The sequence below is a fragment of the Cyprinodon tularosa genome, unplaced genomic scaffold (assembly GCF_016077235.1).
Source record: "Cyprinodon tularosa strain WSP-4 unplaced genomic scaffold, ASM1607723v1 ctg230, whole genome shotgun sequence".
NCBI classification, from domain to species: Eukaryota; Metazoa; Chordata; class Actinopteri; order Cyprinodontiformes; family Cyprinodontidae; genus Cyprinodon; species Cyprinodon tularosa.
The window spans coordinates 303,591-324,420 of record NW_024038862.1 but is presented as its reverse complement, the minus strand read 5'-3'; the positions used below and the strand labels follow the sequence as shown (position 1 = coordinate 324,420).

Genomic DNA, 20,830 nt, shown 5'->3' with positions numbered 1-20,830 from the left:
GAAAGCTAACAGCAAAACAGCTTTTAGAATTGCTTCAAAATATTGATGACACATGCGCTACAGAGAGCCACACATTACCGACCCCTCCCCCACAGAAGATCCATTCCCAGGTGTGTCAAATGAAATTGTAATTTCAAAATTTGAACCTATGTATTAAAACAGTCTTATTTATTTTACTGATTTATTTTTAAAACAAATTTTTGACTGTATATAATAGCATATGCTGTAATTCAACCTTTAAAAAAGTATATTAGACCTGTTTTAAGGTCTTCATATCCACAATGGGTTTACAATGCACACTATATCCATTTCAGTCAATGACACCATTACTACTTTTGCATTTCAATGGAAAAAAATGCTACCCATCAAACTGACTGTCAGTGGGAGTTCTAGTGTTAAAACCTTGGTAATAAAGCTCACAACACAAAGGCTTAAAGTGTGTCTGTTGCTCGATACACAGAAAATAACTATTCATTTGCAGCTTATCTAATGGCAGGTTATGACTTAAAGCTAGAGAAGAAATAAGGATATTTTCCCCTTTGTTCCTCAGCTTATGAATGTAGCAGGATGAGGTCAGGGTTCTCACAGTGGTCTGGTTTCTTCCAACTGTAATCTCACAGTGTTTATTGAACTGATGCTTGCCACCTCATCATTCAACTTGCAGACAAGTATTTGGAAAGCTTCACATCTGCGTCACTGACTACTGCGTCAATAAGTATAAACTGATTGTGTGTAATTTCCTGGAAGTGGAAGCTGTTGTTTTTCTTACTTTAAGTGTGCGATTGTTGCACGATTTATTCCTCCTTTTTAACCGTGCCTATTGATTTTCTCATCTTGCTTTCTGTCCTCCTTTTAGCGGAGTGTGGGGGCACAATCAAAGAGGAGCCTTCTGGTCGGATTCTGTCTCCAGGATACCCTGCTCCATATGAGCACAACCTGCACTGTGTGTGGACCATCGAAGCTGCTCCTGGAAGCACTATTAGGTCTGAAAAATAACCTTACTCTTGTTGACTTTTGTTTTCTGCTTCAGCTCTTTGATTCTTCTCTATATAGATTTTCTCTCTCACATATTGCTATATAATCAACTTCAGTAGGAAATTAGAGCAGGGGTGCCCTGGTTTGAATCGTACCTCACTGGCTGATCATTCAAAGTATCCTGGCTTGGTTAATCTCCTGCAGTGCACCATCTCGCCACAGGTTCAGCACTGGGACTCCTTCTCCTTGCCATATACACCACAACCCTTGGCCACATCATTCAGTCACATGGTTTCTCATACCACAAAACTGAATGGGTTGTTTTCCCAGCCAAACCTACCAAACCCCACAATATTCACATCCAGATTGGATCCCTATCTCTGACTCCATCAGAGGCAGCAAGAAACGTAGGTGTCATGATTGATGACCAATCAGCCCAAAAAGTCACATCACCCCTGTTTTCATTGACCTTCACTGGTAACTCCTGGCTGCCCGCTTCAAATTCAAGTCCCTGATGTTAGCCAACAAAGTGCTTAAGTGTACGGCTCCCATCTAGTTGAACCCTCTTGCAAAGCCTTATGTCACAACTCAGTCACTCTGGTCAGCAATGGATTGTCGTCTAGCAGTGCCTACCCCACGCCTAAGACAATCCAGACTGTTTCCATGTGTTGTTCCGAGATGGGAGAGAGACCTAGTACATAGCGCTACAAGAACAGCAGCATCCCTTCCTATCATTAGGAAACTCATTAACCAACCTCACAAAAAGAACATCTCTTATCCTAACTCTTATGCATAGCTCTATACCCCTCTACTACTCTTTATGTACTTCCTTTTGTTTCTTGTTTCTTGAAGTCCCTGCAATTCTGAAATAAACAGATTTATCTCTGGAACATTATTTGTTGATGCAGGGGCAGTGGGGGAATAATAACTTGGGAGAAATTACTGTTGGGAAAAAAAATTTAAATGTTAGACACAAGTAAAAGTATTTGTCTTTTAATAAGCATCTCTCTTCTTTCCTTTTTGAAATCATAGTAAGTAGGATCCAGTCTTGGCAGTGACCTGTACTATTAAAATTAGGTGAAACAAAATGTTCTCTTAATAAACAGGTGAATTAATACTCAAAATCATGTTCCTCTTGCTGAGAATGGATATTCTTTGTCATTTGAGACAAAAATAATTATTTTTAGATCATTCCCCATACTGCTAACTTTTTTTTTTCATCTTTAAAACCCGCTAAGCCCTTTACTAAAAAAAACTATTTCATATGCTTAATTAAAATACTCAATACTGCATTTCAGCGGATGAAAAAAAAGAAAAAGTTTTTCATCATTTTGAACTGTTGTTCATAAAATAGCATATTGGTTAAAATTCATGACTTTTTTTAACAGAGATTACTTTAAACTTCCATCGGATTGAAGTTCAGTTCACCGATACCAATGTCAAAGTAAAAACATTGAAAGTTAATCTAATATAGCTGCTTTATTTGCGTTCCGCACACAAGTGTTCCTGAAATGCTCCATATCTGTCATTTGACAACTCTAATGTTATTAAGTATTCCATAATTAAATCTAATAAGTATATATATATATATATATATTTTTTTTTTTTTTTTTTTTTTATCATTCTCTATACCTAATGCTTAATAGTAATGTAAATCAATTTTCTGCTCATAAACTCTTCAAATTTTTGAATATAACTTCAACTTTTTAGGCATAGCTAATATTAATGGTGTATTAGCATTTCAATATATTTAAGTTCTAAACTTTTTTCCCAAAGCCATATCCTGACTACTTAATTCCCTTAATTTTTTGGTGTAATTTGTATTTTAGACCTGTCAGCGCCTGACCATAAAATAAATGTACCAACTGTTTTACTACAATATCTGTGCATTAAGTGGAATAAGATGTTTGTCCAGTCATCTCCATTTTTGTGTATGTTTTTTTTTTTTTAAGGTATTCTATTAAAATCCCGCGTTTCTCAAGAGAAAAAAACTTTTCCCTGACAACCTTCCAAAAAAGCAATTTCTACCTTTTTGTGTTCCCTAAGCTTTAGAACTATATATCCCGGCCAAGGCTTGTAGAGCAGAACATGAAAAAAAGCAAATAGAGGTTGCTTTAATCCTCTACACGATCATGGCAGGATAATGTATTTTTTTAAAAACATGTTTCTCTATTAAAACATGCTTATATTTGGAGGAGAGTATACCTACTTAAATATGTAAATTAGATATATTTGTTTAACCGTTTTAGAAGAAATGCTATGCCACCTTGCACATTGCTATAAAGATAAGGATGCCCTTAGGGACATGTCGGCTGCCTCTTGTTTATCAGCTACTAAATGGATAACACTGTTCAAAAGAGTATTAAAATAAATAATATAAGAACTGAAAATCCAGATACTTAAAGAAATTGCACTCATGGTCCTGATTTGTTCAAGGAGTATTATCAAATGGCTTGCAGATGAGAAGAGGGAGAGAGGAGACCAAACATTTCAGCTGAAAACCCCACAGAATATTTCTGTTTATTTGATTCACTTTCCGTGAAGGTCCCTTGATTTTTTATAATGTAATTGTATTTTCATATTTAATATTTCTTGCTATCCTCTAGTATTTGTTTTTCAATGCAGGCATATAGCTGCACGATATATATTTTTTTTAAGAAAGAACAATCATTTGGGAAATCAGATCACTCTATATTCTGGTAACATGCAGTGCTTTTCCTTTATCCATGCAAACTGGATTCATTTATTATTAGTTTCTGTGCTTAAAGTCCAGAGATTTCCCCTTATTTAAATCTATTGTTTACACCTGTTGTGTGATTCTGTGCTTTATTTATATATTTTTTTCTAATCTATTTGTACAAACAAGATGCTTTACTAAGCATCATGTTTGCTTTACTACATCTTAGTTTTATCGTTTCCTTTTTTTGACAGACACGATGTGAGTGGATTTTAAACATTTGTTGCTGTCCGTCACGCTTCCCACTCTTACCTATAAACAACTTGTCTTACTGTTTGCCAAACCCAAGGAGGCATACATATCACCGCCTCTCCTCCCCCGCATGGCTCAGTTCAAAACCTGGTTCACTACCAGCATGTGTACAAACTTCTTATACACAGAGACATAACTGTGATACTCAGTGAAGAGATGGTCTGAGTAGACTGAGAAAACTCTGAAGGACTATGTCAGCTCTACTGTGTAGGAAAGCCTGTGTGCTCCTCATACGGAGCTTAATCAATGCTCTGTTTTTTATAAAGTGATGATGTTTCTCCAATAGCAAAACCTTGATTAACCCCAAAATAAAGGCTGTCCTCAAGGGAAGAAAAGAGTCTTTAGAGCAGAAAAGAATGAGGAGCTGAGAGCCCTGCAGAAGGAACTGAGAGAGTATTTGAAAAATGAAACAACATCAACAGAAAGAAGATAAAGGGCCTGCCAAACTACAGTAGCAGCCATTCAAAATACCCCTTTCCAGTCAAATGCCAGCAGAAAGGCAGCCCGCTTCCGGGCAACTCCCAGCAAAGTCCTGGGCGTGCATATTTTCCACCCTTTCACTGAATTACAGGGTCCATTCAGGAAATGATGCTTTTCTTTAGTTATGAATGTCCACAAATCATAACAGAAATAATATTTTAGTACAAATATTGATGTTTAAAAAGGAATTGTAGGGGACCAGCCAAGGACCACCCAAGGGCCCATTAAGGAAAGTGGACAAAGTTTGAATGGCTACTACTGTATTTCTGGTTACAATCCGAAAAACATGATTGGAGATTCAGCACTACCTCCCTGTGGGGTCATGTCTCCCCAATTCTAGATACATGAAGCTGCAGAGCAACTTAAAAACACTTCACGGAAAAGACTATTACATCCTATAAGCACAAAATGATCATCATCATAAGTCCTTCCCACCAGCAGCTGTTAGACTTTTTAATGATTATGTTGCTTCAAGCTACAATCAAAGGTGGTTATTCTTGCTGTGCTTTGTAAAGTTGTATAATTTATTTTTCAAAACAATGTTTTTTTTTTTTTTTTTTTTATACACTCATACCATATCAATGCCTGTGTTTTTGTTTTAAGTTGTCCAACTTAATTGCTTTCCAACTTTCTGTTTTTATATTTCCTCTTTATTTTATTTTGTATTATAGTATAATATAATAAAGGTAGGGTAGCACATTCACTCTAACTTGGTCTATGGCGTTTCACTGCAAATAATTCTTCATTTTCAGTCCTTTGATCCTACGCATTCCATTTATAATTGAAAATAATCTACCATGCATTAGCTCAGGGATTCCTTAGGTATTAAGGGATGCAGCTCAAGATGGGAAGAATAGCACTGTACAGGAAACCACCACTTTCATGTGCAACGCCACAGCCTGCTAGAAAGCTCAGTGTTGTGACTGCAGGCATCAGAAAATCTTAATGACGCATTTGTTAGAAGGTAGGTGACTCTAGAAAGACGGAAGAGAGTGGAAGAATTTTGGACGGAAATAATATAAACATACAAAATAGTGATGATGAAGGAGACAATAAGCTGTTTCGCTAATTTGAATTCCACTGGTTGCTGCTGTATATATTAAAGAATCTGGATGATTAAGGTATAATACTGGAAAAAAAAGTAGAAATTAGGAGCTCTTCTATTGTTTTAATAAAATTCTTTAATATTTTTATCATGCCATATTTCAACTAGAGATGCACTGATTAGTAGTTTGTGGCTTATTTATCCTCTATCTAACCTCCTTGTGTCCATTTTTCTAACACATTTATTTTTGTGTTTAAAACTCCATTTAAGAAAAAAATTAAAAATATATCTCTGTAATGCAAGATTAGGAGAATAGCTAATGGCAAACAGAGAAAGTATTTGCTCTAAAAGCATACATTTTTACTGTGTAAGCTTTTTAAGTTTAAGACGTTCTTCTGTATCTTATATTAGTGATTAGTTTGATAAGCATAACTTTGTGTGAATATCAGGCTCTCTGTGTATTTCCTGGAAAATCCTTTCCTTAACATACTGTAGATTTCCAAAACGCTGCTAACATTTCCAAATCCCACATGTTGTATGACAAACAAAGATTCAAAGTCTGAGGTTTAAACTGGGCCACTTTATCATATTTTTAGACTTGCTGTTATCTGAGGTTGGCTCCGGGTCCCTAGCCAGTTTATTTAGAAACAAAAAGAATCAAGTCCTTATTATGCAACTAGCTTTCCTTTTAATTAGTAACCTGACTTAAGAGTGGAAATCATCCAAAAAGATGCACATTTACATCTGGTCGTTTCCTTTGACTTCACTTTTAACGAGACAGCTGCTGAAAACAGCAAACTTTTAATCTTTGTGTCTCAAGAAAAGCTTCCACACAGGAAGGTGCTGTCAATGGCCCATTGTAATGCCAACAAGAATGTGTTTAATGGTTGGAAATTTAAAGGAGAGCTCTGTGTTTACCCCTTGAAGCTTTCTCTCCCCAGTTCTCTTCCTGACAAGAGATCACTCGGGACAAACTCTTTAAATAACCCTTCACAATGTAAATGTATTAAATAACCATGAGACATGACAATAGATTTTGATAAAAATTGTAATCTCACTCAGCCCACAGAAGTTGCCTAGACTTACAGAAGGCAGAGCCTACCAACTTTTTTACTGAAGTTGACCCTGAACTACAGTTAAAGAAGCATTTTGTACAACTCCACTATGCCACATCATCACATCATTACATCATACATGTTTGGAGATGAGGAGACATCCATGGCTTCAGCTATTTCAAACTACTACCGGGTGTCTCAGATAAAAACACAGAAGTCGCTGTTAAGAATCATCCACTCAGTCTGTGCCACCATTTCCTTCCTATATCTGTTATGTACAAAATGAACATGATAACTGTATAGCCTGACAGATGAACAGTCTACCTGGGAAAACATTAGTTCCGACATGCAACAGGCAGGTATTATTAGGGTTTAAGTGACTCACACATCATAATCCTAACAGAAAAATATTAGGTTTTTGAGTTTCCAATCAGGTTGTCACTAGTTAGGACTTTACTTCAGGCTACGCTTGGAGAAAACATGTCTATTTCTCTCATTCATGTAGCAAATAAAAAAAGTACCTATGCTTAAAGGCACACTGTATAAATTTTTGGCCACTTGGGGTGGTAGACCTGTAACTGCCCATATTTTGTTTCTATAAAACATAAACAATAATAACTAAGAGATATATGCTGTATACTAGGAGGTAGGTTTTAACTTACCAATCTAATAATAAAGTGGAGAAAAGAGAATCGGTTTTACATCCGGCTTCTTTCAACCTGTTCCAGTGAACAAACTCCTTTCCATGATCGACTCTTGTTTTTGTTCTTGCACAGGATCCCTTTCACTTTTTCCCTTTTTAGCCTCCTAAAAAGGTTATAAACTTCTTCCTTGCCTCAACTATGACCAGTAGTCGAGCAGGCGAAAAAATAGTAGAGCAAAAGCATTAGCTCCATGACTATATAAGAGCCTGTGGCCATAAAGCGGTACGTTCTTCCAGGTCACATGACCCGGCCAAGAGTCACTGTCTTCTCCTAAGGTCACATGATCTTAGGAGAAGAGAGTGCATGTTCTCCTAACTTACATAGTCAGTATATAAATAGGGGAGCCCTGCTTGTAGCACTGATGGTGTCAAGCATTGTATATTTCCTTGAGGAATGATTTAAAATACTGCAAATGTGTCGAATCTTTAGGTCACAAAGTCTGCAGTGTGGCTTTAAACCCTGGGGATAATTAGAGGTCATCAGGAGCAAATCACACCCCTGCAAATGAAATTCAGCAACAACAAAAATTCACCAATCTAAAGATTTAGCATTTTATTTATACTATAAAAAGTATTCTTCCGAATGTACATCTGACTATTAAAACTGACAGGAGATCCATACCTCCTAACAGGATCAGTAAGTTTTTTTCTAAGTAGTCCCATAGTTTCTATGCAAACAATTATTTATACATTTTCATTTATGATGATTTAGCTATATAACTCTCTTTTACTATTAGTACTTTATTTGTTTTAGTTTTTTTCTGTTTTCAGTGCAAACGACTTCTGTCTTTATTGATACTTTAGGGATCTTCATATCTTTTGTAGATAAAATAATCAACTTATTCAGTTGTCCTGAACTAAGATAGACTCTGTCTCTGTACATGACACTGTCTTTTGGTGAAAATGGAAATTATCAGTTGTGTTTCTTTCTACTGTTCCTTTATATGACAACGGCACATTTTCTGTGACAGGTACACCATTTGAGAACAAGTTCCAACCTGTAATAGTTAGAGAACATGCTTGTGTCCAGTATGGTGTAGACAGAAAAAAAGTGAGTGGAAGCCCTAGCACATTTACAGTTTCACCAAAATAACTGAATTTAATGTGCACAGAAGCTGCAAACAATGTCTGAAATCAATAGAAGATTAATATAATTATCTAACACAATGGCAGATTGCAGAGTACTAAGTTGTGCTGATAACTCTTTTGAATATAACAATGGCTCTCCAACAAAGTGCTTATTTTCTCACCCTGCTTTTACGTTTCAAAGAATATACTACAAAGTTGTGTCACAGTGGAGGTATTACACCATTTTCATGTTCCTACTATTACTGTTTGTAGGTATAATGTGTTTAAAAGGCTGTCATGTGTTAACAGATAAGTAAAATATATCTTTTTTGAATGGATGATTTTTGGTTAAAAGGGTCAAAGCAATAAAACAGTGGCTTTGACTATCCATCATCCATCCATCATACTTTATGAATACTTATAGGGGTCTCCCCTAACCAATGCTTTCATTTTACAACTCTGCTGTTTCGCACCCTCTGTTGCTTTTAGAACAGATGCAGGCTTATTTTTCCTAGAATTACATATATTACATTGTTATTGCGTCATTGACGTCACAGCAAATGGACTGGAAAAAATTGCTTTGACCACTGTTCAGGCTTGGCCAGGTGTCAGATCAGCTCAGATGCATCAGTCATTTGTCTTTCAAAGCTTTTTCCATGGATGTTTCTGCATCCAGATGATCCACAGAGCGAGTCACTCATACTGATGTGGTCTGCTCCCACTGTGACATTTCAAACCATCTCAATTAGTTTGGAAATTTCTTGAAGCTGCAAGACCGTATTTATAGTGTCTCTTTTATACAGTACCACACACATCAATACACACCCCCACTTACTTAATTATTTATCATCTTAGGCAAATACACGCCTACTCAGAAGAGGAATCCTGATTGCAGCAATACTGTTTTGTATTCATGTGAGAGAGCCTCAGCAGTCCCTATTCCTTTCTCCATTTCTCTCATATGAATACAAAATAGTTAAGGCGGACTCAAAAGAGATCCTTAAGATCTTTTTCATCTCTCTCTTCTCCATCACATCTCCTCACGGCGATTTCTTTGACACTTGATTGAACAATATTATCTTGTTAACAGGCGACCAATTGCAAAAGGAGAGCCCTCAGATGTAAACTCCAAAACATTTTCCTATGAGTCCTCAGAATGTTAGCTGCATGAAGAAAGCAACATTTTCCTCTTCGTCTTCAGTCTGAAGTAAAGTAGATGTATTGCCTTATGAGAGAACTTTAACTATACTCCTCTAACTTTTTCAAAGCTTTATTACAATAGATCAATAAGCTTAAATGTATACAACAAATGACAAGGAGTTCACATGACAAGATAATTGTAGTAATTTCTACCCTAACTTTTGTTGCTTGACCTTTCGACCAGAGTGAAATATCCAAATCATCCTCCTTTGGTGTCTTTATTTCAGTGTAGACGACATTCTTGCATGCTTTAAAATAGTCGTCATCAGGTCAAGCTTGAGTAAATTTGCTCATTAAAATAAATAGATAATATGTTATTAAGTATTAAGAATAACTTTAATTCATGCCATAACTCTTTTTGTGATACTTGGCTGCTATTTGGGTATTTATACAGTACCTGTGCCCATAGCCATTAAATAATACCGCATAATATTTTTTCCTGTATAGCTAAACTGATCTGACTCTCATCTGTACATATACCCTTTAGTTACTAAAAAAGTACAAACTTGAAACTATATACATGAATATATGTTTCTTTTAGATTTGGCAAAATTTCTCAATCGAGCCCTAAATGTTCTGAGTGAAATGGGCTCGTTTTTGGTGGGATGTGCTTATTTTGTGGCTGCAGAGAAGATGCCTTATGACCAGAACTTATCCATCCCTAATTTGTATTATTATATGTGGTGTCTTCTAAGTTTTGAAATATTACCTGACTATTTAAAAATCTTGCACTGTGAACCAGCTTTAAAGCAGTATGCAGTATGTTGGTGGCAGACCAACAGTGAGATATAAATAATATGAAATATGTAGTATATGCAATTATATTTAGCTCAATTTACTTAAATGTCACAATATAAAAAAAATCAGTGCAACCAGGTGCCTTCAGTAATTACCTAATTAGTAAATGGAGACAAATTGCCAGAGATTTATTCCCAGCATAAATTCAGCAAAAGGTCACATACCGGTAGATATTTTTTTTTGAATATCAGTGAAAAAAATATCAGTGAACAAGCAGAGATTACACAGGATATGTTTATTTACGTTATTTCAGTAAAGTTTTGCTTTTTAAGTCAAAGTATAGGCATAGACATAATATTTCATATATATATATATATATATATATATATATATATATATATACATATATATCACTTTTATTGCATTTGGCACTTCGGGGTATTCATTTGGTGTGACATATAACTTTTTTTCTTGCTGCTTTTTTATTTTCAGCCCAGAAGAAAGACAATCAGCTCCTCCAACATGGTATCTTGGCACTTCTAGCCAATATGCTCTTTTTTATAAAGGCTGACCAAAATCTGAAACCTCTTGCAGCCATAAAACAAGTTTTTTTCAATGGTTTCTTGTAGACAAAAGCTAAAAAAAAAAAAACAATTAACAGTGGCTGTCACTGTGCAGGTTAGGTTCTAAAAGAGCCATTTCATTTCATCTGATCTGAGGAAATGATTGCGTTATTTTCTGGGCAGGCACAACGCGAGCAGGTTAGTTACTTCCTGGAGAACTACCTCACTGATGGTCACTCATTTTCCAGGATAGGGAGGGGTCTACTGCTCAGAGAGCAGAGGATTATTCAGCCATGCATGAATAAAGGGTTTGGATATTTGGGTATGATTATGATGAAATTACCATTAAAACATGGTCAGAAAAAGCTAAAAAAAAAAAAAAAAGGCCCTTTAATACCTGGAGCAAACAGTTGTCATGAATCAGCCACTCAAAATTTAGTGAATTTTATTCACTCAAATTTAACTGAACCTCTGCAGAGGCAACAGTGTTTGGAAAACAAATCCGGAGACTAGGGCAAAGCAGCCTTAATCTCTGCTTTTTACATTTAAATATACAAATACTCTCAATGAATATTTTAAAATAAAAGCAGCTTAAGAAACGGTAAACTTCAATAGATTTAATTTGTTCAGTAGTCCTGAAAGTATAAAAATAATCTTTTAACCTTTAAAAAAAAAAAAAAAGGGGGACCAGGGATTTTACTTCTGGGTGCGTTTGAGTAGAAACATATCTTAAGTTAACCTTTCCTGCTCAAACAAAAGTTTTTTCATGATCTTAAATGCTTTAAAGAATTTAAGAAAAAATGGAAATGTCAACAGGAGTGTTAAATGGAACAAAAGAATATTATGTTTTACATATGTATGTTTTATAGAACTTAGTAACTAAGGATTTAGAATGTAAATTTGTGCCAATGTCTTCACTAATCCACCTTCAACTCTTCTACCTTTTTTTCTGTACCAACTTCTTTCTACTACAGTATATAGCTGTTCCACACTTCATCTTAACTGTATGTTTTTTTAAATACTGTACAAAAAGAACAAATTACAGTAACATGTAACCCATATTGTCCCAAACCTGATGTCCCCTTAGCCTTTAACCATACATCTTGAGTTTCTCCTGGTCTGCATCATCTCTTATCCTCCTCCTCTCATCCTTTTCTGTCAGATGTATGGCAGTGATCAACACTGTTTTCTCTTTTCATTACCTTGCTCACCTCTTGCTTTTATTCAACGTGTTTCACCTATTTCATCCACCCTTTTATCTACCTTCAAACGTATAAATCAGTCAGCAGAGTATGATGACTTTCAAAGCTCAACAGTGCTGAGAGTTAAAGTAGAGTGCAGGACTTATGAGCACACAGACACTGAACCATCACATAACTTGTCCTTGAGACCAACTCTCCTCAAGCAGATCACCTCACTTATCTGTATTCACACATATTATACACATGTACATTAATTTCAATTTAATTTTTTGCTTAATTTGTGCACATTTTGTAAATAAAATATAAGTGCAAGGGCTAGTATAATAAGAGATAAAGACATATTGATGATTTGCTCTACCTGCTTCAAATACATGAATAGTTGTCAACCCATATAGAGGAGTAGAACTCCAAAATTACACTGCACATTAATGGGAATATATGCCTTTGTTTCCATGTGCCTCTGTTTGCTTTATGAGCACTTCATTTATAGGCGTTATGACAGGACTGTTCTGGAGGGTGAGATACACTGCAAAGGTACTCTATTGTTAAGCAGCCGAGGGCTACTGCTAACAAATCAGAGAATCAGAGTCTGACACCAATTATGCAGAAATGGTGGTAACTTGTTGCTTAAAGACATCACTGGGTTACTGTTGCCTCTCTGCCATCTATAGCTCAAGGCTAACAGGCTGTGGGTGGATAATATGTTGTGGATACTAAAGGGACCAGGATTTCTTTTTGCAATCTCTGAATTCATTACCCATGACCTGAATAGATTTGGTTGTCGGTCTAAAGCTTCAGGACAATAACAATACAATAAGTTCAACAGTACAGATTGAACTACAGGATATTGTGATGAGTTTATCTTGAATGGCCCCACGTTAAACCTGTAAAACATAAGAAACCATGAAAATAAGACAGTTAGGAAAACCATTATTTAATCATACACTTACTATTAGCTTCTTCTTAGCTTGCTTTGCACCACAGTTAAAACTTTTTTTTTACTTTATTGTCATTACATTATCACAAGTACAAAGCAACGAAATTCACTCTCTTCATTTAACCCATTCCTTTGGGAATCAGTGGCCTGCCATTGTGCGGCGCCCAGGGAGCACTGTGGGGTTAACCCAGAGTGGCAGTCTGTGGGAGTGGAGCTTGAACTCATAACCTCTGGGATCCAAACGCAATGCCCTTACCGCTAGATCACCACTCCCCTCCGTATAGTCGAGGAAGCTCTTTTTGCGGTTGGATCATCAAAATAATTGGTCCTCTTAGTAATTGGTCAGTCATTCTGGTGATATAGTTACGTAAGGCCATGCTACGTGATCGTACCCATTTTCCCCTACCGTTTTGAGTCTGTCATAGTGGAAAAAATGCAAATCTTCTTTTGGACACTAAGCTTGTATAAGCAATGCAAACAGCTACTTTTAAACAGAGCGTGCACTAGGAGAAATTGGCTCATGCTCTTGCACACATTTGATAGGGGTTCCCTATGAAGAGCGGGTACAGCATTGTGCATGTGCATATTTTTTTTTAAAGAGGAGAGGGTGAGTCTTTTCAAAAATTCACGAAAATCCTCCAATATACCTTTAACACTGGAAACGATCAAAAATTTATTTAGCTGTAAATCTTTCCCTTACTTTGCCAGACCTCTAACCTTTGTTGGTTTCCTTTTTGGAAAGCTTATCCTAGGGTGTGCTGCTGGATGGGTCACTGTTCAGATGGTCTAGCCAGTAGACCTTTATGGTAGCCTGATTCTGGGTCAGAGTCTGGGATTTTGTTAGTATCTTTGTTAGTTAATATTAAGAGACATTTGGTGAAATATAGTGTCCAATTATGGAGTTTTGGCCAAGGGGTTAGGGCAGTGCGCTTGTGGTCTGACAAGGTTGCAAGTACCCGGTTTGCTGTCCACAGCCTGCACTCTGGGTCTATGAGCAACATTCTTAACCCCACACTGCTCCCCAAGGGGAGGGTTAAATGCAGAGGTTAATTTCTCCAGTGTGGGATTAATAAAGTTCAAAATTGATAATTAATTCAACGAGGTCGTACTAGATTTTATTTAGGTATATCACAGTAAGAAGGTGATAAATGTATAACCTGATAAGGCAGACTTTGAGAGGTTTTGTTTGTAAAGAATTTTGAAAACTGTGTTTTTTTTCTAAATCCTACTAGAATCCATACGAAGTTGGAACAAAATTAGAAAATAGTTATAGTGAATACCCTTTACAAGTTACAGCACTGCATAGTGTAAATCCCTTACTTTGGCATCCACATAATTGATATAGGCAATGAGGCTTCACCAGTCGGTTTATCTGTTGTCATTTTTTTTTAGAGATGATATAATAAAAACAGTCAAAGCTAAAATTCGTATGAGTTTTCATGAACTTTTCCACTTTTATAATTAGTTGTAGGTATTGTTGACATCTGCTTTGAATGCTTTTTTTCAAATAGGCTCCTACGAAAGATATATAAAATCTATTTTTCTCTAATATGTGACCACAGCTTACTTTAAAATGCTCCAACGAATCCCTAAGCAGAATCTTACTATGAATGTACGGTTTTTATGCTAGTGCACCTGCACAACCCCACACACATACAGCGCAACACAGGATTTTTTTTGTATATGCATTGGACCAGCAGCTGGCTGACAGCTGTCTAGACCAGATTGAAGAGAAGATTTCTGACAGCATCAGCAGCAAAGCTGATTTTAAATTACTGCTGCATACCTTTAGGTTTAACTGACACTGTGAAATTGATATTGACTGCTCCTGATCTGACTTTTATGATTCTCCTTAAAATGGTATTTCTTTTCTACATTTGTTCTAAACATACAGTACTGTTAACTGGTTTTCTTTCTTTCTAAGGTTTTTGTGCACATTCATGTTGCTTGATCTTTCTTGGTTGCATGGCTACAGAGTTATCTTCTCAGTACTATCGGAAGCTAAAACTTTGCCCCAGTCTCAAGTTATCTGCAGTTAATGTTTTTCTACCAAGAAAAACCTTTAGCTATAATATACAAGCCCACTATTCCAGCCCAAACAGGCATGTCCGCAGGAAGGTCGTGCTATCACAATAATTATAAGTGAAGATGGGGATGTTCAGGGTCCGTTTTCCATGATGTTTTTTAGGCTAAATAGCCAAATGCTTTCACCAGATGTCTGTCCATGTTTTCTGCCTCTCTTGTAGACCATGTGTCAAACTGCAAACTTGCTCTTCTATAGCTTTGCTTGTGCTTCTCTTCCATGTGTTGTTTTTTAGTTCTGCTTATTGATTAACAAAACCAATCTCAATCACACTTTAAAAGAATATTTTCCAAAGTGTGATTACTACCTTAATTATTAAAAGATTTTAGATTTCGAGAAATTACATTTCTCCGCCTTATTTTTCTCTCTACTAACTCTTATTTTTCATCCAATATAAGCGTTTAATTTGTTTTAAAGTCATGTAAATAATGACAAATGGACAAATTCAATGTTATTGCCATTAGTTAATCATAAGCATTTTTTCTTTTGATGCTTTTGTAAATTTCTTTAATTTAATTTGGCCATTGCCGTATCTTTTTTGTGCTTCTTTTTAGTCTCCATTTCCTAGTTTTCCACACGGAGGAGGTCCATGACGTGCTTCGAATTTGGGATGGTCCTCAGGATGGAGGAGTCCTGCTGAGGGAACTGAGCGGCTCAGCTCTGCCTCCGGATGCTCACAGCACTTTTAATACAATTACCCTGCAGTTCACAACAGACTTTTTTACAAGCAAGCAAGGCTTTGCTTTGCAATTTTCTGGTAAGCATAAATGTATAGAAACTGTAATGGGAAGGTTGGGAACTCAGAACATAACTGGGTGGGATTTAGTTTATCACTGATGGCTCAGCTGTAGAAATCAACACAGACTACTTTCTACACTGTAACACGTTAGTCTTTTGATGCTGTTTCTATGTTTCCCTTCTTGCTCTTTCAGTCTCTACTGCAACCTCCTGCAATGACCCGGGCATGCCGACTAATGGTACCCGCAGCGGTGACAGCAGGGAGCCCGGGGACCATGTGGTGTTCCAGTGTGATCCTGGTTACATCTTACAGGGGGCCAACAGAATCACATGCACAGAGATCAATGGTCGCTTCTTCTGGCAACCAGACCCTCCAACATGCACAGGTACTCTGCAAACACAGCACGCAGTCTTTAGTTATGCTTAACTTATCTTACTTGACATTAACAATCAAGATGTTACCTTCATACATTTTCTTCACTCTTAATTATCCCCTTGAAAAATTCTGTGATACAAAATGTTTTATTTTTAAAGTCGTATTTTATGACAAAAACTCTTTGTGTGTGCTTCGCTGTTAAAATCATTAAGTGGCAAAAGCAGATTGTTTAGTTTCCTGAACTCTTTCTGTTAATATAATTTCTCACATCAGGAAAAAATACTGAGCTCAATATCTTGAGTTTTATATATACTGAAAATCACTTTTACTCCATACATCAAATCATGAGTTAATAATAATGTAAGTAGCTCCCTTGCTTAAGCTTTGCTATTTCAATAAGACAAGATTATTATATGAGGTTGAACTTTACTCACATTTTACTGTTGGGATGAGAGTTTGACTCTCAGTTGAAATGTCTTTATAATCTCACCCTTATTATCTCCTGCTGTGATGTAAGATATTACATGTCAAAGGATAAAAAAAATATTCAGATGAAACAATTTAGCAGTTTTACTCTACTAATGGCTACAGTATGTCCATATTTAAACCATTTGCTATTGATAGTGTTATTTTATATTCAATGCTGATCCAGGTTGGATACAATATTAATGTAGATAATAACTGTTATATTCAATTTCAAGCCAGCTGGGAATTCATATTTTTTGATACTTTAAGATGTTTATTGCCCTCCCCGGTAGGGGTAGTAAATATCTTATTTAATCAGATATTATTTGGGCTGTTATATATTGTTTATGAACACACGCCCTATTAGCTGTGTGTTAGAACAAGAAATGAAAGATTGAATCGAGCTCAAATCATGTTCAAAAAGATAATTCTGCACATACCGTACTTGTTGCACAGGCCTTACAGCTGTTTATGAGCCAAAATTGCATCTTCTTCTCTGGTCATCATGTCAAGATGAAATATGGACGCTGGTTCCCAATGTCCAAAACCATTGCATATGGCACTACAATAGCGAGGTCGCAAAAAATTGCAAATATAGAGAAAAAAAGCTTTTTCTCTTTCTTAGGGTAAAATCAATTGGTCTATGATAAAACACGTAATCATACTTTAGATAGATGTTAAAATCGATTGCCCTTTTCCACATTCAAACTGAAGGACACATTCTCAACTTTAAAAGATTTATTATTTTTGCTACGTTTTATTTTTGTAGGGGTGGCGGGGATCCTTCATACAAGAAAAAAATAAAAGTATTTGACTTTTAATTATTTATCACCTTTTGGTACAACTTAGTTGTTCTCAGACGGGAATGGCCAGTATAGAACTGCTTAGGTGTAATTTGTAATGTGTAATTTTATTTATTTATTTTTACCAGTGACTTCATAAGAGGATCACTAACTACTGCATTTTCATTTTAGAATATTATGAAATACAGGTATTTCCCTACTTAGAGATGTGGTCTGGTGATGAATCTTCTTTAATGTATGCTGAGTGTTTATTTCTGTTTTTGTGGGGTATTTGTAAGATTTAGACCACAGATACTCTAATCACGCATAAAATATTTTACCCAGGCTCTAAAATGGCATTTTTTTCACCATTTTTTAATTCTAAAATCTTTTTGTTTGGATACTACTGAAAGTGCTCTCACCCTGCTGCCGCTGAGCGCTGCTGATCAGCTGGCAGGAGAAAACGGGCACAAAACCTTTCTAACACTTAAAAGACAAAGTTATTATGCATTTTAGAAACCCTAACAATCTGGGGTGTGAAATAACAAATCTTCAATCATCACTCTTGGAAAAAATTATTATTGATGATTTAGTAAACTGCAGCCAATTAGCTAAGAGTTGTAATAACAACTGGATTTTGTGTTTTTTTTAACATCATAAGCTGCATTATTAAAACACTTGCAAAGGTTACTATTCCCTTTGCAATAAAAGCAGTTAGACCACGTGTTATAATTTTCTTTTAGGCCATTGTGGTAATGCTAGGATAGAGTTAAAGAGGTGCGTTTCCACTTAAAGTTACAATACCTTGAGATGCTCATTCTTACCCATTCAACTGAGACTGTGCATACTGAGACTATTTTGGTAAATACTGCAGGGGTAGGTTTATTTTCAGTGATTTGTAAAGCATTTATCTCTCTTCATAGCTCCATGTGGAGGGAACCTAACAGGTCCAAGTGGGTTGATTCTGTCGCCAGACTATCCTGAGCCTTACCCACATGGAAGAGAGTGTGACTGGAGGGTTACTGTCACACAAGACTATGTCATTTCTCTCAGCTTTAACCAGTAAGTTTTTGTAGTACAGAAAAATTGTTATTGCATGATATCATATTAATATAAAAAGTTGTTAAGTGTTGAATTGAATAAATGTTTCTTGTGTGCTCTCATTTACTCCAAAGTTACATATAAGAATGTTGTGGTGTTGCTTGCTGCTCATCCATGCAGCAGATATCCTGATTCCTATTTAATGTGATTGTCTCCAACCAGCTTTAGCCTGGAGCCCAGTTATGACTTCTTGCATATCTATGATGGGCCTGACTCCCTGAGCCCCTTGTTGGGTAGTTTCTATGGCACTGACGTTCCGGATCGCATTGAGAGTAGCTCCAACACACTCTTCATGGCGTTCCGCAGTGACGCTTCTCTCAGCAGTAATGGATTTGTGCTGCAGTATACAGGTACAGTACAAACTTTTGGCTCAAGGCTAATTCAACAGAGGTGTGAATCTGATGGGCCTGTTTCTTTATGACATTTTTGTATCTTATTTTGCTTTTATTTTAATGGTCTTAAAATTACTGTTAATTTTAAACATGAGGTGTAGCCTTAATCCCTGTCCAATCCATAGTTAAGTTACTTTGGCATAGTGAGGTATTATTTTTTCTCATTTTTTCCCTATATTTTTTCTTGTCTAAAATAACTGAAGGCTGGTATTCAAAACCTATAGTTCTTATGAAGTCCACAAAATTATATAGAAATAAGGATTATAAGTTAGAAATTTCTCAAGTCTATTCACCTCTCTTTTTGTTCAAAAGTTGCATTTTACCGATCTTTCCTCCTCAAGTCCATCTTGCCTATCTCTTCCATTCTTATGCTCTTTCCTGCATTCCTGCCTCTCTACAGTAATTGCAGGTTTTCAGATTTAAACTCTCACATGAAATTTAATTAGTAAATGTAGAAAATAGTTAAAGTGCATTTTAGCTGCAAAATTATGACATTTAATGTGTAAGCTTTCTTGGCATTGTCTGCCTACTGGTGGTGTTATTGATGCATGAAGTCCAGTAGCCTACTAAGACAAAGAATTATGAAAATTAAAAGTTGACAGTTTGCATGGTTAAGCTCTTTTTGATCAGCGCAGCTGCACAAAAGGCCCCTAATAAATTAAAGCCAACAGCATTTTGTTGTCCTATGTCAGAGCTTGGCTGACTGCAGCACATTGTTTGGGGAGGTCTAGATTTATGTGCTCTTGTAAAGCATCCTGAGCTGCTTATCTATTGCAAGATTATCACAGGAGTCCTTGAAAGAGGGTCCATGTCAGTCTAACATAACATAGCACATGAGTGTTGTAGAGTTTTTTTTTTCTCATAGGTACAGAAGAAATGACTTAGTTTCTGAATAGTAAAAGCTGAAAAAGCTTTAAATCAGATAAGTGTTATTTTTTATGCTATCCTTGCTTAAGGGGGTAGAGGTAAATCTTCTTAAATCTCGCTGTTTCAATTAGAGCTGTTTAAGGTATCAGACATTTAACCAATTACAAATCGACCCTAGGTTCTCTGCTCGCTTGCTGCTGTTCAGTTATATTTTGGTTGTTTTTTTTTTGTAGAAAGAGAGATTTCATAATGTTGTGTGTTTGAGCAACAACCACTCCCCCAACCCAGAAAAAAAGACAGCAACTGTTACAGAGCTTGCTTTTTAACTCAGTCCCAGTGATATTCGCTGCATTATGTGATACAGTGTGTGATTATTGTATGGCCAATCTGGAAGAGCAGATGGACCCAGTGTGTTGCTCAGAGAAAAAACCTCCTTCACCCCACTTCCAATTCTCCACACTAATGAACCATAACCAAATAATCCATAAATTATCTCTCCTCATTTTCAGAGAAACAACATGGCACAAAGAAATGTTTGGCTCTGGTATTTGGGTCAGTTTGGAGAGAGAACAACAAGTTAATGCTTTGGCTCAGTCAGTTATTAGTCAAGCCACCATTACAACATTATCAAAGACTCTGTTTGGTCATATCTCATCAATTCTGGCCGTTTCTCAATAAGTGTACTTGCGTTTTCTAATGTGCTTGTGGCACGTCATCACCTTCAGCCCTAGTACTGTTCCAATTCACAAGAATAAGAAGACTGAGAACTGACATAGTCCCCGGATGTTGTTCTCGTCCCTCCGTCTTTACCAAGTATGCATCAGAGCAGACTTCTCCATTCTTGGGATTGACAGCTGTCCCAGCATGCACTGCAGCCGCAGCAGCTTCCAGAGGAGCGCTCACAGAGCTCAGAGTATTAAGTTACTCTTATTAAGTCACTAGTACACTTCTGTTCCAATTGACCCATATCTATGCTCCCTTCTCCCATTCTCCCTGAGTCCATACTTTCCTGTGTTCTTCTTTGGAATATACTTGGCAAGGACACGAGTCCGTACTCACATTCTTGTGAAT

The 20,830-nt window shown here is 36.4% G+C and overlaps 1 protein-coding gene across 1 annotated transcript in view; it reads left to right on the top strand.

Annotated features, from left to right (window-relative positions):
• csmd2 (CUB and Sushi multiple domains 2) overlaps positions 1–20,830 on the top strand; it is a 375,721-nt gene that overhangs the window by 240,402 nt on the left and 114,489 nt on the right. The window contains exons 26-30 of the mRNA XM_038286837.1: positions 857–983; positions 15,593–15,795; positions 15,971–16,162; positions 18,323–18,461; positions 18,663–18,850. Of these exons, the coding sequence (XP_038142765.1) occupies positions 857–983; positions 15,593–15,795; positions 15,971–16,162; positions 18,323–18,461; positions 18,663–18,850 (849 nt within the window). The remainder of the gene's footprint in view (positions 1–856; positions 984–15,592; positions 15,796–15,970; positions 16,163–18,322; positions 18,462–18,662; positions 18,851–20,830) is intronic.